This window comes from Callospermophilus lateralis, chromosome 2 (assembly GCF_048772815.1).
Source record: "Callospermophilus lateralis isolate mCalLat2 chromosome 2, mCalLat2.hap1, whole genome shotgun sequence".
In the NCBI taxonomy this organism is placed as follows: Eukaryota; Metazoa; Chordata; class Mammalia; order Rodentia; family Sciuridae; genus Callospermophilus; species Callospermophilus lateralis.
The window spans coordinates 17350271-17375756 of record NC_135306.1 but is presented as its reverse complement, the minus strand read 5'-3'; the positions used below and the strand labels follow the sequence as shown (position 1 = coordinate 17375756).

Sequence of the window (25486 nt, the reverse complement as noted above, 5' to 3'; positions counted from 1 at the left end):
TCCTTGGGCTCTTGACTTGCATGTCTGAGGTTCAAATTCTCACGTGTGAAATATGGAGGGATGAATGTATTGATCTGTTAAAACACATATATCCACATTTTCAATGTGTCTAATTTTCTCAAAATGCTATTCCAAAAATCACTCTCCCCTTTAATGCGGGAAGTGGACAAGAATAGCTAATTAGGGTGCCATTTCATAGGAAGGGAAAATTGAGCTGGGGAGGGGACAACGTCCACAAAGTGAATGGCAGAAACTAGTCTCCTGCTCCTGGTCTGGGGAGTTCCAGGTCTGATAAGAGTTGAAAATCTGAGGGAGAGAAGATCTGATGACCCTCCATGGAGAGAGACTTGAATGGGTCCTCCTGGATGTGGTCTCTTCCAGAGGACTCGGAGCCCCTCCTGGGTTCTCCCAAGAAGCCCGGAGAGAGGAAGGTGTCAAGGAGACTCCACGCCCATTCCCTGCTCTGAGACCCAGCCTTTGTTTGAAGGAGAAAGAAGGGTAACAGGGTCTGCAGAAGTCAGGACCGATGCAGCCCAGAACGTCAACTTGGCGCTTCAGAAAATGCCTGAACTTTAAGAATCCTGAAAACATCACCTACCTCTGCCCGTGGTGACAGTGACGCCCAGAGAGGGACAAGGACTTGCCTTACACACAGCTTCTACGTAGTAGAGCCAGGCTTTGGTCTCCCCAGTCATCTTCCCTCTGCACCAGGTCAGCTGCCCCCTCCAGTGAGCACTCCAGGCTTACCTTTCTGGTACTGGAGCCACAGCTGCTGCTGGACCTTCTTGCTGGGGAAGTGGATGATGCAGGTGAGCTCTGAGCCGTAGAGGGCCTCTGCGATGTAGTGGGAGCCGTAGTGCTGGATGAAGGACAGGAGCTCGTCCCGGGTGCTCTCTTTGGTCAGGATCTTGAGGACATTGGTGAAGCCTGCCGGGAAGGACAGCAATGGGTAGGCGGTCAGACTTCAGAGGAAGGTGGTCACAAATGACACAATGGCAGGGGCTCTTTCCATCTTGGATCTGGTGCCTTACTTCTGACCACAGTGGCAGCTTGCTGGCTGCATCCGTCCGAACATGCACATCATTCCCTCACATACATAGCTCTCTCTAGAGGGACACTACAGAAAAGGAGGGCCAAAACTCAGTCATCGACATGACCATAACTTTATTTATTCATTTATTTATTTGGTACCAGGTATGGATCCCAGGGCTCACTACGTTGCTAAGCAGAGACTCGCTAAGTTGCTGAGGCTGACTTTGAACTTGAGATCCTCCTGCCTCAGCCTCCCGAGTTGCTGGGATTGCAGAGATGCACCATGGTGCCAGGCCATAGTGGTGACTTTAATGTCACAATCAGAAAGTCAAATCTGATGTCTATTGACTGAGCAAAGAATTCGTACTAGGTACACCATTAGATGTATTTACCCTTTTAATCTAATTTAATCTTTGCCATAACATCATTATCCTTGATAACAGCCCCCATTGAGCAGATGAGCATGTCAAACCCCCGAGATTGTAAATGACTTGTCTTGATCCTCCAGCTAGAGGAGCTGGGTGCAAACCCACTTCTGTTTACTCTCCCAAGTGTATGCACCAAGTAAACTAGGGCCTGAACTGCCCACAGCTGGAGTTCTGCATCTGTATTCGCCCAGGCTCTGCATCTTCTCTGGCCACGGACCTGACCTCTGCTCTAGCTTCCCTTGCTACCTCTGCCCTGGCCTCCCGATGCAGTGGTGTCTTCTCTCTCCCTGTATTGCCACAGAGGTGCTCTATTTCTTAGTCCTTAGTCTTCAGCACCTGGCACAGGGCCTGCTCAGCAGTCACTCAGTAACAGCTGCTCTCCTTCCTCCTTCAACAGGCACGTGACCAAGCCACATGTCAGGGATGCTCAGCAATGGGAGGCTGATTAGTGAGAGCCCTTGCCACCTAGAGACTGGCTGAAACCCTTATTTTGAAACTTCTAGGGAAGTTTCAGAAAGGGGAATGTGGAACTAAGAAAATGATACCCCCAAACATGTTGCTTTGTAGTTCAAAGAGCACCCGGGGAGCCACCAAAGTAGGGACAGGTGTTCTCTGAACTTTCTTATAGACCTCAATGGCTGCATCCTCTGAAACTATTTGAATACTGCAAACTCCTTCTCCAGCTCCATCAACCCAGCGTCACTGGCACACATGGCGGGAAGGAGGCCAGAGTCGACACTGCACCCAAGACTAGGCAGACTTTGTCCCAGGCTCCTGTCTGTCCTTTGGGCTCTCTGATCCCCTGCCACTGCCAACTACCCTCCTCTAGAGTTCCTACATCTCCTGCTCACAGCCTTCCCGAGCTGCGCTCCCACCACGGGACCAAGCCCACTGACCTCATCTGGCATTCAGGTCACCTCCCAGCAGCCACAAACACGGGATTTTTGCACCAACCAGTTCACTTTTCTTATCGGTCCCAAGTGTGAGCTGGGATTTCCACCAGCCTTTTGTCCTCTGTGTACTCACTACCCCCAAACCTACCCCCTCACATACCCGAAGTCACCTCCTGCTTCCTCCCTAGGTCAGACCCATGCTCCGAGGCCCCAGAAGTCACCCCCCTCCAGGAAGCCTTTCCTCTTGGCCAGGAGCACCTCCTCCCAGCCCGAGCAACAGGCACCACCTGAGAGGCAGAAGCCTGCCTCACTGACCCCTGGCCCCGCACAGCCTGCTCCCTACACCCCTCCCCAACCAGGCACACGACACCCTTCCTGGAAGACAGCAAGCGCCCCAACCACAACCACTAAAAGAACAACGGATTCTGCACCACATCAAAGAGCAAGCGCCTCTCCAACACTGAAAATGAGCTTCAATTTGCCAACATTTTGATTTATAAGGGGGCTTCCAGGAGCATCGTTACTGATTAATTAAAGCAGGTACATCTTTGTAGTTCTATTAGGAACATCACAGTTATATTCACAAGTGCAAGGTGAGGGGGGATGGGGAAAACAGAAACAGGGCTCAAAGAATGGGCGCTTGATTAGAACAACCTCTCTCCATCAACCTGTTAACTCATATGACTGGGTAATTAATACAGCAGTATTAATAATGAGATAGTTTCTGTTAAGTAATAAATAACACCTTGGAGAAGCCTTGTGGATCTTTATCCAAGCAGACAAAGAGACACTCAAATCCCTGCTCTGCTCCTGGTTCTGCCACTTACTAGCTGTGCAACCTTGGGTTAAATACTTAACCTCTCTGACCTTCAGTTTCCTTAGCTGAAGAAAAATAGGATAAATTACGCTTTTCTTGTAGGACTGCTGTAAGTCACAAGACATGAAACACTATAAAGTGCTTGACAGATGTCAGCAATAATTACTATTTGTACTTCCAAGAGGGTGAAGTCCTCAAATTCCCAATTAAAAGAGTTCCGTTTTGCTGGTGAACAAAGTGATATTGAAAAAGGGAAAAAATTAAAAAAGATAAGAACTCATGGATAATTAGCAGGCACACAGACAAGAAGCCTGTGACAGTGTTACAAATAGGATCCAGGGGAGCACACCTGAGGCCAGCGCTCATCTTTCCTGAGTCCTTCATTTGTGTCTTATTTTTTGGTGTTCATTGATTTATTTTTTAATTCTCCCGTGAATCCCACAGATGAACAATGACCTCATTGCGTGTTAGTTTCCAGGGAGACTGCAATAAACAAGCCCCAGACCCTGCACCCAGGTCTCAGTTCCGTGGGGCAGACAGACGCGGTTCAGGGATGAATGGAGTCCTTGTGGGCACTCTGACACAGGGGATCAAGGACAGAGGATTCCTGGAGGTGTTGGGGGAAGGGGAGAGGGGAGCGGGCATCAGAGTACTTTAATCTGGGGTCCCCAGGGAAGGGGATCCAGGCAGAGGGAACAGCAAAGGCAAAATCACAGTCATGAAAAAAGATGTCTCAGTTTGAGAAGTTCAAGTTGCCCCTCTGCTGGAGCCAAGGGTCCACACAGATAAAGTGGGCGGTGCCTGTGGGTGGGGTGGGGTAGGGTGAGAGAGGGACAGGAAAAAAAATCAGCCCAGAGAGAGAAGCGCTGGTGCCAGAGGAGAACGTACAAGCCACAAGCCTCAAATACTTCCAGAACACGCACGAACAACTGTGAGTGTTGGTTATCCTCCTCCCTGTCCATCCTTCCACACCCACAGACACCCCTTCCTCCAGGAAGCCTCTCTGGCTTCCTGTGTCCCACAGCTGTCCTTTACTGTGTCGACCTGACTGCTGTGTGTCGATGGCATTGTCCATCTGCCCTCCCTGGCAGCCCCTTCGGCATCCCCAGGGCCAGCACAGGGCTTGGCACACCCGAGGTCCTTGGGAACATGTGTCGCATCACTCCAGGTCCCCTGGCTGCCCCGACAGTGCTCCTCACCTGCCGAGAGGGTGATGGTGCTGAGCTTCACCCTGTAGAGGTTGCTCCGGACACGCCACTGCTGCACCATGGGGTACCCCATGGCCTCATCGTACCTGATATCTCCTGGGGGGAGAAAGAAAATGCCACGTGAGCTTGGAATTCAGCTGCTTCGCACCCAGCGCCCACCCCCAAGCTCTGGGCTCGGTTTATGGTCACCTCTTCAGTGAGCAGAGACTTGGTCTTGAGTGGACTTTCATTTTATTGGGACCCACCTCCAGATCTTACTATTTTTCTCTCGCTCGAAAGTTCCTTTCCTCTCGTTTAAAGAGCGATCTCAGGTCAGCTCTACATCCCACATGACTCCACTGGCAATTTGCCCCGGGACACTAGACATCTCTGTGTGTCTCCGTTTCTCCTGTACCACTGCAGCTGTCTCTGCTGACCTTGTCTGTTGTGAAGACAGTGACCCAGGTGGAAGTCCTTTGGTAACCTAGATAGTCCCTTAGGGGAGACCAGGGCTCTGCCAACCTCAGCCTGTTCATTTCCTGCTATCCACTGGTGCTCTTGCACTAACTGTAACAGAGTTGAGCAGCTGCACAGAGGCCACTGGAAAAGCCTAACGCCTTTATTATCTGTGCCTTAATGTTGGTTGACTCCTGTGTAGACCACTGTGCCTTTTCTTTTCTGTTATTTGCAGAGGCACAAGAAGGCATGGAGACATAACAACAGTAATTGCTGACGTGCCCAGCATTTCTTTTTTAAAAATATTTTTTTAGTTTTAGGTGGACACAATATCTTTATTTTATATTTATGTGGTGCTGAGGATCGAACCCAGTGCCTCGTGCATGCTAGGTGAGCGCTCTACCACTGAGCCACAACCCCAGCCCCCAGCATTTCTTTTTTTAATGTATTTTTTCCCAGAATATAAAGAAGAGTTTTCTTTTTTTTTTTTTTTTTTTTTTGTACCAGGTATTGAACCCAGAGGCACTTATCTACTAAGTCACATCCCCAGCCCTTTTTAATATTTTATTTAGAAACAGGGTCTCGCTGAATTGCTTAGGGCCTCACTATGTTGCAGAGGCTGGCTTTGAACTCGAAATCCTCCTGCCTCAGCCTCCCAAGTTGCTGTGATTATAGGAGTGCAACTGTCCCTGGCTAGACCACCATTTCTTGACATGGACATGTACATTTCAAGGAAGAGTGAGATATGCTGGCTAAACAAACTAATTCCTCAGCACCTTTAATAGATGCATTTCATGCTCCATGAAGGCAGCATGCAAACTTCTTTGATCATGGGACTCCTTTCACACATAGGGGTTCTAGAACTGATGTTGCATAGAATTCATTTGGGAAATATAGGTACACATAAAGAAAGAGAAAACACAACAAAATATTAACAAATGGTTAACTTTTGGTAGTGGGTGCGTGCAAAATTCTTGCTTTCTGTCATATTCATTTCCAATTTTCTAAATTTTCTACCCTAAGCTTTGCAAACTCTTCTTTATAATCTGGGGAAAAAATGCATTAGAAAAGAAATGCTGGGCACGTCAGCAGTTTTTATTATTGTTGTTATGTCTCCATGCTTTCTTATGCCTCTGCAAATAACAGACACATTTCCTATCCTCTTCTCTTGTCCCCTGGTGAGGAGGCACTTAAAGAGATATCTGATATCAAGATTAAAATGAGAATCTCACTGGAACAAATGATTTCATCCTGGACATTACGACAGTATTAAAGTTGTCCATTATTGGCAACTTTTTCTTTCCTCCTTAGCCTTTTCAGGAATAATATAATTTTTTAGAGGCTTTCATTTTAAAGTAAAATATTCATGATGCCAAAGATATGTCCACTGGAGCAAGGTGGCTTGATTATCAATCTGTCCTCTGTTTATCTATTCTGCTGCTCCTGTCCTTCCTTTGCAGAGGCTGGGGAGAAAAGAAGAGTGGGAACGGGGGTGTGGAGGGGAGGACAGGGTTTCTGACTTAGGGCAGAGAAAACAGTTTGCACAAAAAGACTCAGACACCAGGCCAAGGTCATCGCTGCATCCCTTACTATCTCCCTAGTCCTTCCTCCATTTCTGGAATATTCTCCAACGGAATGTCAGCCTCCTGTGGCCAAGGCTGTGGTCTGTACTATTTTCACACCACCTGTAAAGTCTAGAACAGACTCTGGCACATAGAAGTCCCTCAGTCATTACATGTTGGCTGACGACTGACTGACAACACTTTCATTTCCATTCCTGATCATAAACCTATTCCAAGTTCTTACTTCTGGCTACCTTCTTCCTAATCTGCTCCAGGTCCTGGGGTCCTTGGGGTCCTTGGGGATAGGGATGGAATAAAGCTCTGGGGTGGGGGAGGAATCTTTCTTGGCCATTAAAAATAATAATAATAATAATAACAACCACAACCCTTGAACTTCAACTGTTCCTTTATTAGGAAACTGGCAAAGATCCCTGAGTCAAAACAATCTTAAAAGGATATGCCACTACCAGAGAGCCATAGCGGACCAAGCAGTTTAAGTGCATAAACTCCATCTCTCACCATAATCCTGAAATTTTTGTTTTAGCCCATTTTTTGGAAAGGGGAACTGAGACTCAAAGGGAGAAACTGATCAAGGACATACAATGGTCAAGGATTGTTCCGGGGGCCTTTCTGTTAGAACACAGTGCCTCCCCATGAACCAGGGAGAAGTCTACTCTCAGAGGTGGTAAACTGCCCACCACTGGGGGTATCCAGAGAGGGACAGTCCCCCAGCAGGGATATTGCGATGTGATTCCTCATAAGTAAGGGAGATTCACTTACTAAGTGAAGGTGGAATGTAAGTGGCAGTCCACGTTAGCTCAGAAATTCTATGATCTTAGCACAAATAAAATATGAAGGAAGGTATAGAAGTTTTTAGGCACATTTTACCAAGAACTTTTCCATCTGGGATTTCATTTGGTCTGGATCTGGGTCCCTCTTTGAAGTAGGACAGGTCAGAGAGGTGATATAAGATGGTGGATAAAGCAAGACTGGGCTCAACCCCGACATATGTGTAGACAGCCAGGTGGCCTTGGAGAACTTACACATGGGACAATGCACCAAAAGACCTGGGCCCTCAGCAGGCCCTGCCCCCAGGTGCATGTTCTCCTCCATCTATGCCTTTTACCTGACAGCTCAACAGAAGTTAGCCTAAGGTCTCCCAGAGCTTGCAAGTGATAGGGAGGATTCAAAACCCAAGTCAGCCACATTGCCGGGTCTTCCCTGGGGCCCAATTACCACCTACGTGAGAGAGCTCCTTTATCCACTGGGATGCCCACTCTCCTTAGGCAGTGGATGCCACCCAATTACTGTATCACAAAGGCCCAAATATCTTAGGAAAGCCCCCATCATATAAGCAGGAGAGGAAGACAAGAAGGAGTAGAAAGGCAATCTGTAATGATGCAAAAAATGGGAAGCCTCAGGAGAACTCACATAAGACATATTTCCAGTAAGCAGGGGGAGAGAGGTTTGGGTATGTGAGAGCTGCAGAATGGAGTGGAGTGGAAAGGACAAAGTACTTGGTGCTGTGGCATCAGGGTCTAGTCCTGGCCGTATGCTGTGTCACCTTCAGCTGGTCCTCGCCTTTCTGAGCCTACATTCCTTATCTAGCAAATGGGGAAATTACTCTCAATGGCTCTGGCTCATCTACAAAAACCAGTTGTGTGACTCCAGTGCTTTCAGGAGCCAGGAGTTCTTATTGGACAGTACACTGATTTCATGTTAGAAGGAACTAAAACTGAGCCCAGAAAACAAATACTGAAAGTAAAAGAAAACACAAATCAGAAAATTGTCAGAAGAGTGGAACAGGTTTTGATGGATACAGCGGCAAAGGCCTCAGTGAAAATGGTTGAAAGGTCGTTCCTATTCTCAGAGACGCGCCTGCCTATCCTTGAAGATTGCTCTGGCCCAGAGCCCATGGTCTCAGCAAAGCCCCCCCCCCCCATTCTACATTGCTTGCAGTGGAGCCCAAGAAATGGAGCCCACCCCATCCTCTTGAAGGAGAAGGTCTGGCTGGGTCCCTCATGGGTCTGCTGATACCACCTGGAGGCCAGGCGTGCGCTCAGGGAACCTGGGGAGGCTCTGGCACGTGTGTCTTACCAGTGAGCAGCTGGAGGTCCGGGAGGGGCTCGGAGAGGACCCCCCTGCACTGCTCCTCCACAGGTAGCGGGATCACCAACAGCCCGTCGGCCAGCTGGGGGAAGTCCTTGATGAAGTTGTTCTCCCTGTGGAGAGGAGCAGAGAGACCACCACGTTGAAGGAGCAAGTGGAGCCGCTGGGGGCTGCAGGGCCAGGGGGCAGGTGGCTGGTGGTCAGAAGCACTCATGCCTGGGTGGCTTCCTGTGACGCCTCTGGCTTCCAGAATCCCAGCTCAGAGGACACGGAGCTCATGACAGGGTTTAAATCCTGGCCCAACCACTGAGGGCCTGTGTGCCAGCAAGCTATTGTATCTCTTGGAACCTCGGTTTCCTTGTCGATAAAGTAGACCTAGATTTCAGGGCTGTTGTAGACACTTAATGGAATAAAGCTGCCCATTGCTGAAGACATTCTCTGGTGCTCTAGAAATTGCATAGTTGGCTGGTGACTGTCCTGTGCACATGCAATAACAAGGTTGACCAGGATGTGAGAGAACCAAGAAGAACATGGAGTGTTTGAAGACCAAGACTAGAGAAGGAAGGCTTGGAGAGGTAGACGTTGGTTAAGGTGGCAGGGTTCTGAGAGATATTCGACACATGGGGAAACTGAGGCTTGGAGAAGGGAGTGACTTGCTCATGGTAATCCGTGGGTTACTCAATCTCCAGTCTCCCGATTCCCAGGCTAATGCTCTTCCCCTGCCATAACCTCTTAGGAGCCTCCCTCCATCCCTGTCCTGAGGGTTAATCCCAGGAAACAGAAGTCAGACCCCTGGAGGAAGGAACCCTCAACAGAGGACAGGGGTGACAGAGCAGAACAGGGAGGCTCCATCCTGCTAGACAACAGACCTCCCTCAATCCCAACAGCCTGCTGAGAGAGTTGGGGAGCTTGCTGTTACTGGGGGTGTGCAAGCAGGCACCCTGATAACCAGTTGGCATGGACGGAATGAAGGGCATGTCCGCATTAAATCTAACTTGGGAGGTCACTTCATAGTCAGAGATGCTCCCAGTTAGAGACACTAATTATAATTTAGAGAGGGAGGGGGAGGGGGAGGAAAAGAACAAAAGGAGGAGGATGTTTACCACTTCATTTTGCCACCTGGAAGGGGCAACCTTGAAATGAAAATCAGAAAGACCGAACACGAAAACACGCGACACCAAAGCAGTGCCTTTGAAGCCCGGACCTCAGGCTGTTCAAAAGCAGCTGTAACAGTGTCAGGTGGCCTGGGTCACCTTCCTGTCTGTCCTACACATCTCCACTCCATGCTCCAGGCACCTTGGAGGCTCATCACCAAGTCATCCGTTTAGAGAACATGTTCTCCACGTCTGAGTCCAGAGGAGGTGACATTATGACCATCTGCAGCGTCACCAGCATCACCAGCACTATCTTTGTTACTGTCCTCTCTATTATTTACAGCATCCTTCTAATTTTCTAGGATTAAATCTAAAGTTTATCACTTAATCTTCACATGAACCCCCCCCCCCAAGGTGGGTATCATTATCTTTAAATTACAGGTGAGTGACAATGAGATTCTGAGTTAACAGGGATAGTTAATGGGGCTGGGGATGTGGCTCAAGCGGCAGCATGCTCGCCTGGCATGCATGCGGCCCGGGTTCGATCCTCAGCACCACATACAAACAAAGATGCTGTGCCTGCCGAAAAAAAAAAATAAATATTAAAAAATTCTCTCTCACTCTCTCTCTCTTAAAAAAAAAAAAAAAAACAGGGATAGTTAATAGAGATGTTTGAAAGGGTCCCCGATTTGAACCCAGTCTGGCTCCACCTGGGGCTGCTTGCCCAGGACATGATTATGCATCGTGGTGAGTTTCTAGGTCTACACCTGCCATTTAAGCAAGCTCTTGGTGGGCGGCATGTCTCTCTGTAGAACCAGTCTTGCTTATGCCTGTGGTTAGATGTGAACCTGGGTTCCACCGAGATGGTTGCTCATGGGTTTTTCTGCCAATCTGGGGGCATGGAAAGCAATGTGAATAGAAAAGACAGCCTTCCGGGTAAAGGAAGTGCCACCATGTGTCATGCAACAGCAGCCAGAGCTAAAGGGACCGAATTTCCTCGTGCCTCTCTTGCAATCTCCTCAGCTGTGTGGTGGGCTGGAGGGGTATTCCAGGCCCTCTCCAGTTAGGAAGCACCTGCTGAGCACGTACTCGGGGAGGAGCTGAGGGCTGGCTGCTACTGACACAGAGAGAGACTGGATTCATTTCTTGTCCTCCATATGTTCCCAGACTATCCAGAGAGACACAAATCAGCCATGCAGTACAGTCACTGGAGCCGACTATCAGGAATCTAGATGGGCTTGATGCTTCTGTGCAAAAGTCCCTTCCTTGTGAAACCCACACACTTGTTTTCTGGGTAGGAGAGACCAGGTGTTGGGAGGTGGTGATGGCTCTGGACCCAGGGCTTCCATTCTGCCCACACGGCTTCCTAGCTGAGTAACCTGGAGGAAAGGACCCCAAACTCAATGTTCTTGTCTGGAAAATGGGGATCAAAAAAGCTGCACAACCTGCCTAGTGGAGTAATCATGACTTTACTGAGCACCTATTATGCACCAGGTGCAGTTGTAAGTATTTTGCATTTAATCTTCACCCAATCCTATGAAGTAGATGCTGTGAAGATCCCCAGTTTAAGGATTAAAAATATGAAGCTGGGAAGTGGGAGGGCCCAGGTGGTCTGGCGCCAGAGTCCACATTCCTGCATCCTGCTCAGATGCAGGATGCTAAAAGTTCTCTCCACAGTAGATACAGGGTGTCCAAGCAGGAAGGGCATAGCACCCATGGGTGCACTGAGCCCAGTTAGGCTGCTGCTAAGAGAAGAGGCCTCAGGTTCATTGCAACCTGACTGCACCAGGGCTCTGTGCTCAATGTGACCTCATGGATCTTTATGTCAACATCATGAGCTGAGTGTGGTTATACTCCCCCATTTAAGCAACAGGGAAATGGAGGTTCTGCAAGATGAAGTTATTTTTGTGGATTCCCACGCTGAGTGGGTTTGGTAAGCACATTCTGAGGGCAAATCTACCCTTTTCACTTTCCCATCCAGGAGTCTCCATTTTCAATCTCCTATGGAAATCTCCTCTTTCTAAGTGCAGTGTAGGGAAGATAATACTGCCCTCCCTCCGATCACCTTCCTGTCCTCCAATTCCTCTGCTTTCTGGCCAAATCGTTTTTGTTCTATAAGAAAATGTGACCCCAAATGAACGGTGGAAGGAAGCACAGGAGACAGGGGCCTGGCCCTGGCGCCCCTTCTTGGATGAAGGTTTTCCCTCTGAGCTTCCAGGAAGCACATGAGGAGGGAGAAGATGGAAGGGAGGGAGTTACTGGCTAGTGCACACGGCTGGGAGGGAGAAAGGCAGAGGAGGATGAAGCCCTGAGTAACAGGACAGCTATTGCAGTCTCCCTGGCTCCTGGGTCCCTTGCTGGCCGCCTCAGTGATGCCTCGTCCTGCATGGCCTCTGCCAGCAGAGGGCGCCCAGGGCCTTCACATAAATCAGATCTTTGGGAGGCAAAATGTAGCTGGGAAAAGCAGCTGCTGGGAAAGTTCTGCTGAGTCCATGACCTCAGAAGGAAATGCCAACAGCAGCTTCAGAATCCACCCACTTGGGGAAGGTGGCCAGGGAGCTGGCAGGATGCTGGATTGAACTCAGGTGGTCAGAAACTGCCATCTTTCTCAAATCTCCTGTGCATGTATGTGTGTGTATAGTAGGGACTATTAGGAGACAAGGGGCCCAGTTCAAAAACCACTTCTTCCATGATGCCAGTCCAATTCTACCCAGTTTGAATAAGTCTTTCCTATCTCCTTTCTCTCTCGTTTGTGAATAGATTCCTGAAGTGGACTTAGGATCTGGTGGTAGAATGTGCCTGGGCTTAGATGTCATACAGACATGAAAACAAATTCTGGCTATAGTTGGGATCACTTCATTTCTATAAGCCTTTGTAACTTCATCTGCAAAAGGGTACTCCTTTAGTTTAAGAAGTCGGGAGAAGGATTTATATAAAGTTACTTTTAGTTAATGGCAGTTTCTTTTCTTGAATCCCATGAAGATTCTGAATCACTTAGAGGGTCTTGGAGAGTCCAGTACGGTGCCTGCCTCACAGCATTGGCCTCTGAGCATGTGCTGAAACATGTGTGGAGTTGAGGGGCCTCTACCTCCAACATCACTTGCACATCACCTGTAAGCAAGCAAATCCTACAGTCCAACAAGAACACACTCACCATGCCCAGCTTCCTTCTGATCAGCCATGTTTACAAGAACAAACAAGATGTGGCTGCCTTTCCCACCCTCCCCCACCCGTTCCCAGGCAATCCCTCTCTCCCTCCCCCTCTTAAGAATATGTGTGAGTATTCTGGATACATTAATATACAGCAACCAGCAAGCAAGAGCCATCACCCTCAGTTCTGGGGAAATTAGCATTTAAATTGAGGTATTTCTGAGAGGTAAATCACCCTGGATCAGCCAGACTGTCTGCAGCCTTCTCTTACTTGGGAGAAGCTGGGAGCCTGGGTCTGAGAGCTGTTCAGTGCTCAGGGCTCATTCTCCCTGCCTGTCTCTCTGGCTCTTCCCAGGCTGCCCAGAGCCTCCCAAATGGATCACCTCAAACTCATAATGCTGAGGAGGGCCTCTGCCTCACTTGGAAACTGTGCCCCATCCCTCATCTTCAACTGAACTGAGTCTTGTGCCAAGTGAGAGGTGTGACATTGGCTGAGATCTGGTGTCCTTCGTAAACAGGGCGTTGGGAGATCTGTATCCCACCTGGGCTCTGCCACCCTGGCTGTATGATCTGAGGTAGCCACCCACCTCCTCTGGAACGGAGTCGGGGGAGAGGGAGGAGCTAGTGCAGAATGTCTGTGTGAACCCTGGCTACGGGATGCAGAGCTCGGGTGCTGTCCTCTGGGTGCTGGGTCTTCAGGGTCTGGCAGTGACAATAAAAGGATGCTAACACTTGCTCCTGCAAGCCCACTCTGAAGCTGCGCCCTTCCAGGGGAGCCAGATCATAGTGGCTCTTAATTACAGATCTTAGTTGAAGGCATTCTTCCCTTCTCCTTCCATTCATCCAACCATCTTTCCTATCACGTGCCAGGCATTGGAAAGGAACAATCAAAAATCATGTGACTGTCCAGTCATTCACGTAATACGACACACACATGTGTACAAATGCTTACTACAGGTGTGCAAGGTTAATGATATTTTTGAAAATGTAAAAGCAATGCATTTGTCACTCCCCAGAAATCACATATGTCTATAACATGCTGAAGTAATCACGGTCAGCCCTTTGGCAGAAGAGCAGATTCCGGCCAGAAAAGAAGGGGCTCACTGCTTCGCACCTCAATGCTGCCTGTGCAGTATCTCCAGCCAGGCTGTGCTGAGGGTAAAGGTCCCCTTCTATATCAAAAGCCAGGCCTGGCCAACTCAGATATTGGTTTTACTTTACTATACAGACTGCACAGTGTGTTCCTCAGGGGAGTTCTCACCGGATAGGGAAACACATTAAAAAAACCCTTCTTTCTGCTACTAGTGGCTGCAAGAAATTGCTGCAGAGAAAGGTCAAGAGACTAAGAGTTCAATTGTAACATCCCAACAATCCCTCTTCTGGCCTTTTGGAAGTGAAAACACCTCCATTTACACACACCCAGAGAGGAAGTGAAGTCAACAAATGTTTAAGATACTAACAAGAGGGGGCGGGGGATCTTGGGGCAGGTGATCCAGGGCATTGAGGTTTGCTCCCCCAGAATCAGGGCATTTTCTGGGGATTTTATAAGCCCCTTCCTTCTGTAACCAATGAAAATTCACAGGAGAGTCAGCACTAGGTGAAGAAAAGGGCTTAAAGTCAGCACCTTAAGTTCTATATCCACAGCATAAAAGGGGTAAAGCTGTCAGGACTTGTTAGCACAGCACCCTGCTCCCCTGGAGACAGTGCAGGAGGTCAGCAGGTAACACCTAGTGACCTTGGACTTTGGTAGTGAGTTCTAACCCACTGCCCCTCTCAAAGACTACTTGCAACTCCTTATCACAATGGATACCAGTGCAAGGGCTCAAACAAGAAATCACATGGTGATTTCGGTACCACACGTGCAGCAAACACCTCCCCAAAGGAGTGGGGAGACAGCTTGACAAGAGAGAGACAGGCTGGTGGGGAGTTCAACTTCGAATGAACTAAATGTTTACTCGACATAGAAGGTTTTATATCCCTAATTGGAAAGTAGAAATACTTTTTTATTTTCTGTTAGTGGCATGAAAACTTGAGGGAATGTTCATGCTTGCCTGCTGCAGAAAATGAAGACGACAGTGTTTTGCATATTGAGTGGTAGCAAAAAAATATTTGAACCCTTGACTGTAAGCAAATGGTTATAGGTCAGAGTGGAAAAGTTTAAGGTTTACAGGAGAAGTTCAGAGACCAGAAGAGTACTGAGGGGGAGCACTTGATGGAGACCAGAAGTGAGCCTTGAAGGGTTAGGAGGCATTAGCCAGGGAGAGGGCAAGGAAAGGGGATGGGGGTAGGGTCCAGGCAGAAATAATAGCATGTGAAATGGTCAAAGGGGGGTGGGTTGGGGAATAGCATGCTCACATGGTACATTCTGGAAATTCAAAGAAACTAGGATGTAAGATGGCAAAGCACTGAGTGAAAATTAGGAATGGGTAAGGAAGGCTCAGCTCTTATGGGTCTTCTAAGTGATGCTGTAGAATGTGGGCTTTATTCTGAGGGCAAGGAGACCCACTGCAGGGTTTTCTGCAGGAATGTAATGCCATAAAATTGGAAAGCTCATCAGGCTACAGGCTGGAATATGAACTGGAAACAAACAAAAAGCAAGGCTGGAAGGAGGAAGGACTGTTATGAGCTTTTGCAGTAACCAGAAAAGAAATGAGGGAATCATTGCATAGCACAATACAGAGGAGAGGCCCAGATTTGAGAGGGACTCAGGAGGGAGAGCCTGCTGGTCTCCATCACCGACCACATGTGATAGGGAGTAGAAGGAATGGTGGGACCTATCAGGCAATTATGAATCCCCAAAGTCAAGCTCATGCCCCTGAGCTGACTCTAGCGGCATGTTTTTCCAGTCTTCCCCTGTCACTGAACACCACAACCCTCTACGCATGCCTTCGTGTGTTGACCATGGTCAAAAGACAGACCAGTTTGCACGGGTCCACCTCAGAAGTCCTCAATCAGTCTTCTTTGTGCCTCTACTAGCATCATCAGTCCATCTCTGTCTCACTGCTATCTGTGACACCTGCTGAAAGATGGTCAGATCTCAAGCCACAGTCTCTGCTGCCCTTGGCATTTCACACAAGCTCAGTCACCTCCAGGATGAAGGTCCTCTCAGCAGCCATTTCTTCTTTGGCACAAAGGACACAATGTGACTCCCACCTCCCGGGTAGTTTCAAGGATCATGGCTGCTAAGTCACTTCACTAGATGCACAATGACCCACCTGTACCGGGTTGTTCTCATCACAGCAATGCCCCCAGAAATGAGAAGCATCATCCTTCCAACTTTTATTTCTGATACCGGTAATTAAATCCGGGTCACATACATGCTAGGCGAGCACTCTGCCACTGAGCGCTATCCTCAGACTCTTTTGTTTTGTTTTGAGACAGGATCTCCCTAAGTTGACCAGGCTGCCTTCTGACTTGTTAGCCTCATGTCTCAGGCTCTCCAGCAGTTGGGGTTACAGGGGTGTGCTACCCTACCTGGCCACTACTGCCATTTGATGGGAGAAAAGACAGAGGCAGTCTTCTTTGGAAGCAATGTCTCTCCGCTTTCACAAAACTCAACTCTGGTCTGATCTCAAGATCACTCACTCTGCTGGGGATGACTGTGCTCTGCGTGTCTGCCTCCTGTGTCAGACCGTGGGGTTCTCTGTCACAGGGATCTACTTGGCTGGTTCTCCTCAGCGCCCTCCTCCCTCCTCAGTCTGACTCCAGGGTCTGGAACAGGCACCATGCATAATAGCCTTCTGCTCTGGTGGAGGCCACTGGCCCCTCTCATAGGTGCTCCTGCAACAGCCTGTTAACTATGCCCTCTGCGTTCAGCCTTGCCCTCCCCAAGTTTTACCATCATGTGAAGAGGAAGATTTTCTAAAAAGAAAGTCCTGAGCAAACGTGTCATTGGACCTCTGTGTTAGTGTTCAATTGCTGCCATAACAAATCACCATAAACCTGGTTGCTTAAAACAACATAAGCCTACTATCTTAGCGCTCTAGAGCCCTGTCAGTCAGAAGTCCACCAGGGACTTCTGCGCTAAAACCAAGGTGCTGGAAAGCCTGCGTTCTTTCTGGAGACTCTAGAGGAGAATCAAGTCCCTTGCAATCTCCTGCAGATTGAGGCTGCCCACATTCCTTGGCTCATGGTTTATTTCCTCCATGTTCAAGGCTAGTCAAGGCAAATCAAATCCTTCTCACATCACCCACTCTGACTTCATCCTCTGCCTCCATCTTCTACTTTAAGGACCCTGATGATTACGTCAGGACTGGGTGGACACTCCAGGAAAATCTCTCTCTAAATGAGCTGATTAGAAATCTTGTTCCACCTGCCCGTTTACTGCTTCCTTTGCCACATCAGGCGACCTATTCCCAGGTTTCAGGAATTAGGACATGGACATCTTGGGGCCACTGTGCCCACTCCACTATGGTTTCTTTCTCTTTCTCTTTCTCTCTCTCTTTTTCCTTCTTGCAGGAAGACTTTGTCACTGTTTGTCACTGCATTCCACGGTGCCTGTTCGGCCCTCCTGCTAGCATTTTTACCCTGAACTGTTGTTCCTGGTCACTGCCTGTCTTGGTCACGGGACCATGAGTGCATGAGGGCAAGGACCATATTGTTCTTCTTCACTGCTATACATTCAGCCCCAATGCAGTAGCTGATGCATGCACCAGGGGCTCCGTAAGTGCTTATTCAGTGAAGGAATGAACACCACTTGGCCAAATGGGAGTGTGGGGGAGGCAATCAATTCAGCAGTGCACATCAATCTCCTCCCATTGGGACTAGGTCATTACCTCAGTCATCTGAGCCTCCCTTCCCATCCCTTTCTTCTCTAGGTATCCAGCACACAGAACAACAAGGACTGTTTTTACAGCTAATATCAACTGATTGTTTACAATGTGCTAGACATTATTCCAAGGGCCTTTACACATATTATCTTATTTCACACTCACAATAATACTGAGTGATAAATATTCTCATATTTTTTTTTTTTTTTTAATGAAGGAGCAGGGACTTAAAAGAGGTCAAATGCAGAGAAGCTACAAGCTGGGTTTTGAACAGTGTTAACTCCATGGTCTTTGAGACTATGCAAAAATATGCTAGTGAGTGTTTAAATTTGCTCACAAATGAAAGGTTGACTTGTTGAAAATACCAGTGTGCTGGCTGCATGTCCCAGATGGAAGCCCACATTAATAACAGTAACTACTGGGTACGGAATGCACACCATGTGTTAGGTAATCTGCTGGCTTTGTTTCCAACCTTCTCAACAATCTTGTAAAGTGGATATTATTATCTCCATGATGGAGGTGAGCACATGGAGCTCAGAGAAGTGAGGTCACCCTCCTAGACTCATGTACAGTTGAATTGGGGCTGTCGCTTCACTCCACTCTCTCTCTCTCTCCAACCACGATCATCCCTGTCTTTCTTCCCTGCCCTGCCTTGATCTACACACAGGTATCATGAACGCACACAGGTACACACAGAGTTAAGCCTGGGCTAGCCCCTGCACATGCCTCCTCTCTCTAATGCAAAACTGCTTCCACCGGTAGCACCAAACTCACTTAAGCATTCCAGGCATGGCCGTTACTAACTCCTGCCCTGGTAATTGCGATCCCTGAAATTGAAAGAAATTGCAGGCTAGAGAAACATTATCTTCTCCTCAGCCACTGCACCCTCCATCTCCTTGCCTCTGTCAGCACCGGGATTCCTTGTCCTGTCATAACACTGGGAACAAGCCGAGTTGCTGTCATCACAGCCTCGGGAGCGTCTTCCCCAACTTTCCCCTCGAGTTGTCAAGGAAGGGAGTCAAAGGCCCTGATACCTTGATATGAAACTTTAGAGCTGGGGGTGGGGAAAGTTAGACATCAGCAGGCTCAACCTCTACACTTCTCCCACAAGGTTCCCTCATTATCTCTGGGTTTTAGATGCTATCAATGAGATTCAAATAGGAAATTCAGCCTTGCCCTAGATCACAGAGCCCAGATGCAGCTAGAGAGTCAAACCTAATGCCTGCTCCCCTACCCGGATCTGTAGGGTCTGGGGGAAGGCTTCCCTTATTCCAAGGGGCAGTGAGTAGAGCCTTGTCCTAGAGGTACACCTCCAGTAGAGCTGTCTCTCGCTCCATCTCCAGGCCTGGGTTACTTCCCACAATCCCTGAGGGGTCTGGCTGCATGTTTTATCAAGGTCAACGGCGGAAGTGTTCCTTTAAAAATGTTTCAATCCAGTTAGGATCTTCATATTCTTGAGTTCAGGGCATGTTCTGTTCCTAAGAAAACCTTACCTCATGCAAATGTTTCATCATACTCTCCCCAGGGGCAGGGCCCGGACTCAATTCACATGGGTCCCTAGAATATAGCATAGAAACACACACACACACAGTAGGTGCACAAAAGCACCTGCTGTCTAGTGATACCAGTGGCGGAATCTTAGGGCCTGTCTCCCTCTTTCCTCATGCACCTCAATTCTGCCCTGGATAGGCAGTCAGGGCACCCGAGTCCTGTGAAGCTGTGCCGCTCGCTTCTTATGTAGTCTGTAGCAAGTCATTTCCCCTCTCTGGTGATTTCTTAAGCACTGAGGTCGTTTCTTCAACTAATAATACAGGTACCCCAAAAGGCTCCAGCACACAGGGACCAAAGGAAATGGGGAGGCCTGTTCTCATGGGGCAACTTGTGTCTTCTCTGTCACCTCTTGAAGTCCTCCTGGCAGTCAGACACATTGCCTTCTGTGACTTTGGTTGGGCACAGCATTGCAACTTTCCTGGGCTTTTGTTTCCTCACCAGAAAAAATGGGAGTAATGATCATCCTTGCCTCACATACTTTTTGAAATGATAAAAAGTGTCTGTAAAGTGAATCGCTTAACATAAGGCCTGAGAAGAGCAGGCTCTCAGTAAACGATAGTTATTGCTGCTATAGAATGTACTACTCTATCAAATTTTTAATTTAACATCCTCAAAAGGCTTTTGATTAGCAAGAAGAAAAATTGAAACTTGAGAGACACATCCCCAGCCCTTTTTCTATATTTTATTTAGAGACAACTCACTGAGTTGCTTAGGGCCTTGCTTAAGTTGCTGAGGCTGGCTTTGAACTCATGACCCTCCTGCCTCAGCCTTCTGAGCTGCTGGGATTACAGGCCTATACCACCATGCCTGGCTCTTTTTTCTTTTTTGATGGTAACTTTGACTGTCTTTTAACCACACACGGACATTGCTGTCGTGTAAGTCTGTTTCCTGAATCTAACTCCTGAGACTGTGCCCTCTCTCTCCGTATCCAGCTCCTACAACATATTTGGCACACAGGAGGTGCTCAAAAATGTTTGTGCAATTGAACCTTTAATAGATTGGAGGGCAAATTAAAGGGAAGGCATATTTCAAAACTTCCAACTTAAAGCAGCACATAAGAAAAAAATCAAAGCCACATTTTAACTAACCCTGCAGCATCGATTCATTTGTAACTTCATTCCTGGTAATAGTTAGAAAGGGAGAACATTTTTATTTTTACGTTCGCGTTTAAAATTAAATCATAAAGTGGACTTTGGAAACAGAACACATGGCCCTTAGACAGCTGATTCTGCTATGAATTTGTGGCTGGGTCACATCTCTGAAAGTTTCCTTTTCCCTTTTGTCTTTTCCATTTTCCCTGGGGCACCTTGGAAGTCTTTCCGTACAGCCACCTCTAATGAGCTTTTGCAAAATGAGAAACCTGCTGTAGTAGAAGAAAATCTAATAGCAATTGCTTTCTTGTTCACTCTCTCTCCTCTTTCTCTTTCTTTTTTTTTTTTTTTATTAGTCATTAGCAATGGAGAAAGAAAACAGCCAAAGGCAGTAGAAAGGCAGCAATATTTGCACATGCTTTCTGCAAAGCTGTGCTAATGAGGAGCCCCGCCATCTCTCACATCCCTTCTCGCTCAATTCCAGCCCACATCAGTTACAGTCAGATCCCGAACGGAGATTGTGTGGACTTTAGCTGGTTTGCTTCATGGCCAGGGTGCAGTGTGTATATCGTTAGAGGACAGTTGAAAATTATTTTTAAGTGCTCCATAAATCCAATGTATGTCACAAGGAAAACAAAAAAACCAATTAATGAGCACCATTTCTGGTCTTCAATTCGACATAAAAATGTAATTGAATTCAGTTAGAAACACCAGTATCTGGTCTCCCAGCTTGTTAGCAACTGGTGATGCTGTCATATGCAATCACATGATTAGGCTGAGCCTCAGGTTTTTCTGTAATAACCTTCCCACACTCTCCATGAGAGGATCTTGAGCTGTACCTGTTACTAAGTGTGTGATACTGAGCAAGTTACTTGACTTCAGAAGCCTGCGGTACCTCATCTGTAACAGGAGGATCACAATAGAACCTACTTTTATAGGTTCAATTATGAGGATTAAAAGGGACAACAGATATAAACAGCCTGTGTGCACACTGGACTGTGTAGTTACTGTTACCACAGTTATATTTTTTTCCTGGGTAAGAAGGACTAAACTAAAGGTCAGTCTCTGCCTCTTACAACTTTGGACAGATTTCCATACCTTTCCAGCCCTCAGTGTCCTTATCAGTAGTAACTTATGGAAATAATGAGAAGATTCATTTCATAAAGCTCCTGACACATTGTAACATGTGCTCTTAAAAATGTTAATTTCTTATTTTTAAGTATTAATGGTAATGTGGTTTAGGGTTTTCAAAAATAATATGCAGTAAAAATCCAAAAGAATCACCAGGCCAGGTGGCCCATGCCTGTAATCCCAGCGGCTCGAGAGGCTGAGGCAGGAGGATTGTGAGTTCAAAGCCAGCCTGAGCACTGGCCAGGTACTAAGCAACTCAGTGAAACCCTGTCTCCAAATAAACATACAAAATAGGACTGAGGATGTGGCTCAGTGGTTGAGTGCCCCTGAGTTCTATCCTCAGTACAAAAAGAAAAAAAGTCCAAAGAATCAACATTAACAACAACAACAAAAATCTCCTGGAACTAAAAAGTGATTCTGACAAGATTGCAGGGTACAGGTTCCATACAAATTGCTGTCCTGTGTGCCAGTGAGGAACAATTGATATTTGAAATAAAAAACACAGAGCCATTTAAATTAGCACCCCAAACAATTACATACATGGGTATAAATCTAACAGAATACATACACCATCTACATGAATAATACTATACAATTCTGATAAAAAAAAATCAATGATCTAAATAAATGGAAAGAGAGTTCATGTTTGTGTTCAATATTGTTAAAATGTCAGTGCTTCACAACTTGATCTATAGATTCAATGAAATCCCAATCAAAATACCAATTGGGTATTTTGTAGAAGCAACAAACTCATTCCAAAGTTTAAATGAGAGGTAAAAGATCTAGAATATCCAACACAATATTGAAAAAGAAAGCAGTCAGAGGCCTGATATTACCTGACTTGAAGACTTATTAGAAAGCTAGAGTAATCAAGACAGTGTGGGACTGGTGGAATAACAGACAGATAGATCAATAAAAAGAATAAAAAAGCCCCCCAAATGGACCTACACAAAACTAGTCAACTAATCTATGACAAAGGAAGAAAGGCAATTTGGTGGAGAAAAACAGTCTTCTCAACAAATGGTGGAGGAAAATCAGACATTCATGTGCAAAAATGAAGCAAACCCAAAAGGAAAAGTAAAGAGACCAAAGACTAAGTGGTGATGTTATAGTTTTCACAAAAAATTAAACCAAATCACAGGCCTAAATGTAAAACCAATACCACTCACATCCTAGAAGATGTATGGGAGAAAATCTAACACCAATGGCATGATCCACACAAGAAAAAAAATGGTATGTTGAACCTTATTAAAATTAATTTTATTAAAATTAAAACTTCAGCTCTGTCAAAGGCACCATTAGAAGAAGACATGCCATAGACCGGCAGCATATGCAAAACATATATCCTGTAAAGGGACTCCTATCTAAAATGTACAATGAATACTTAAAACTCCAAATAAGAAAACAAACAACTCAGTTAAAAAGTGAGCAAAGGAGCTGAACATGTACCTCACTAAAGAAGATCAACAGATGGAAAATAAGCAGATGAATGTATTCACAGCATCACATGCCATTCTGGAATTGCAAATTAAGCAACGAAGGAACACTACTACACAACTACTAGAATTGCTACAACTCAAAATGCTAACAACACCAAATGTCGGCAAAAATGCAGAGAAACAGGACAAGTTTATGGCTGGTTCGTATGTGAAATAATACAGCCACTTTGGATGATAGACTGGCAATTTCTTACAAAGGTAACCAGTCTTACCACAAAGTTTAACTATTGTGCTCCTTAGTATTTATTCAAAGGTGTGAAAAAACATGTCAACACAAAACCCCGAAGATGAATGTTAATAGTTACCTTATTCAAACTTGCTAAAGCAATTGGAAGCAATCAATATGTCCTGTAATGGGTGACTGAATAAACAAACTATGGCATACCCATACGGTGAAATATTATTCACTGGGACTGGGGCTGTGGCTCAGCGGTAGACTGCTCACCTAGCATGTGCGAAGCCCTGGGTTCAATCCCCAGCACCACATAAAAATAAATAAATAAAATAAAGGTATTGTGTCAACTATAGCTTTAAAAAAAAGAGAAATATTATTCATCAATAAGAAGAAGCTTGCTATGTAGCCACAGAAGGACATGGAGGGACCTTAAATGAGTATTAATAAGAGAAAGGAGCCTGAATAAAAAAATCTTCAAAACTACATGAAATTCTGGAAAGTCCAAGCAGTAGTACCAGTGGAAGGATCAGTGGTTGCCAGGAGTTCAAGGAGAGGGAGGCAGGCAAGAACAAACGGGGCCCAGGGTATTTTAAGGGCAGTAGCAGCATTCTGTACAACCCTGGGATGGTGGATATAGGATGCATCTGCCAAAACTCAGTGTTGAACTGTGGACTTGATAACAGCTCATCAATTGCAACAATTACAGTAAAGAAGGATGTTCATATCAGGCAAAACTTAGGGAAGTAGTATATGGGGACTTTGTATTTAATGCTCAATTTTTCTATAAACATAAAACTGCTTCAAACACAAAGTCGGGAGTGAGGGTACATGCCTGTAATCCCAGTGGTTTGGGAGGCTAAGATGGGAGGATCTTCAGTTCAAAAGCCAGCCTCAGCAACGGCAAGGTGCTAAGCAATTCAGTGAGACCCTGTCTCTAAATAAAATATAAAATAGATCTGGGGAATGTGGATCAGTGGTTGAGTTTCCCTGAGTTCAATCCCTGGTACCCCCACACACAAATAAATAAAGTCTATTAACTAAAACAATAATTAGATGCCTAGTCCAGGTATTGTATTAAATCCTAGTGCTGTAGAGTAGGAGTTGACAAATGATAGCCCTCCAGTCAGTTTGACCCACACCTATTTTTACAAACAATGTTTTACTGGAGGACAACCCCACCCACTTATTTTCAAATTGCACTTGACAGCTTTATTTCACTGGCAGAGTCGAGTATAATGATGGAACCCGTATGGCTTGCAAAGCTGAAAATATTTACTAGGGAACTTTACAGAAAAAGTGTGCTGGTCCGTGATTACAGAATCCAGACTTCGGAAGCTGGGAAGTTGTTGAGTCCGATTACCTAATAAGTGCTGCAATCTTTGCAACCACATCATCCTGGAAGGAAGAGCTCCCTAGTCTTGCCTCTCCAGCCGGCATGAACTGTGGCACATTAACCTGACATTAGAAACCAGCCTCTCTTCCTCGGCTATCCCTTGAACCCACCAAGCCCATACTCTCTGATTTAGAAATAACAAGTCAGGGTGGAACTTAGGCATGTACTCATTACTCACAGTCGTCATCCTAAACTGCCCTTCTTGACCCAACACCCTCCTGCTTCGCAACTGCCTGGTTCTGACCTTACCCTTTATCCCCCTGCTCCCCAGCTCTTGCTGCTGATTTTAATTTCAGTGCCAGATGGAGTTGCTCCAGCTGTTAGCCTCCTTCCTTTGCTGCCATATAAACTGAAGTAGTGCGGCAGGCTAAATCATCACCTTCAAAGAGAGCCAGATCCTAATTCTTGGAACCTGTGTTAGCTTACGTTAGGGGTAAACTGTACACCTCCCCTGCAAACAAACAAATAAACAACAATAACAAACATCTCTTATGTTGACATCTTCACAGTCATTTCAGCTGATGTCTTCACTCTCCATCTCAGAATATGAGTGTATTGGAGGTAGGGTTTTAAAGAGGCAATCAAGTTAAAATAAGACCATCACTGTGGCCCTAATCCAATTTGGTATTTTTTTAAAAAGAGGAAATTTGGACACATGGATACCAGGAAGGTGCACACCTGGAAGAAAGACCACATGAGCACAAAGGGAGCAGGCACCATCTGCAAGCCCAGGAAAGAAGCCTCAGAAGAATCCAAACCTTCCGACACCTTGATCAGGGGACTTACAGTCTCCAGTGTTGCTGGAAAATTGCTGAAGATGCCGAGTCTGTAGCATCTTATGTAGCTGCCCCAGCTGACTTACATATCTTATATGGCAAAAGGGACTTGGAAGTGAAATGATCAGCTAGTCTAACCTCTCCATGCTCATTAAATTAAAGATCTTAAAGCAGGGAGATTATCCGGAATTATCTGACTGGTCCCTAAAGGCCAGTTCTACGTCTGTATGAGGGAAACAGATGGATATTTGTACATAGAAGGGATAGAAGATAATTAAAAGATGGAAAGAGAGTTCAGAGCACTGTGGCCACAAGCCAAGGATCATCAGCCTCAGGAAGAGACCAGCAATGGATTTTTCCTGGTTTCCTGCAG

General features: G+C 46.4%; 1 protein-coding gene across 3 annotated transcripts in view; it reads right to left on the bottom strand.

Moving 5' to 3' along the window:
• Astn2 (astrotactin 2) overlaps positions 1 to 25486 on the bottom strand; it is an 847605-nt gene that overhangs the window by 233440 nt on the left and 588679 nt on the right. For all 3 annotated transcript variants that reach the window (XM_076845613.2, XM_076845612.2, XM_076845614.2), the window contains 3 exons: positions 8473 to 8597; positions 4370 to 4474; positions 748 to 927 (listed from right to left, as the gene is read on the bottom strand). In XM_076845613.2, the coding sequence (XP_076701728.1) occupies positions 748 to 927; positions 4370 to 4474; positions 8473 to 8597 (410 nt within the window). The remainder of the gene's footprint in view (positions 1 to 747; positions 928 to 4369; positions 4475 to 8472; positions 8598 to 25486) is intronic.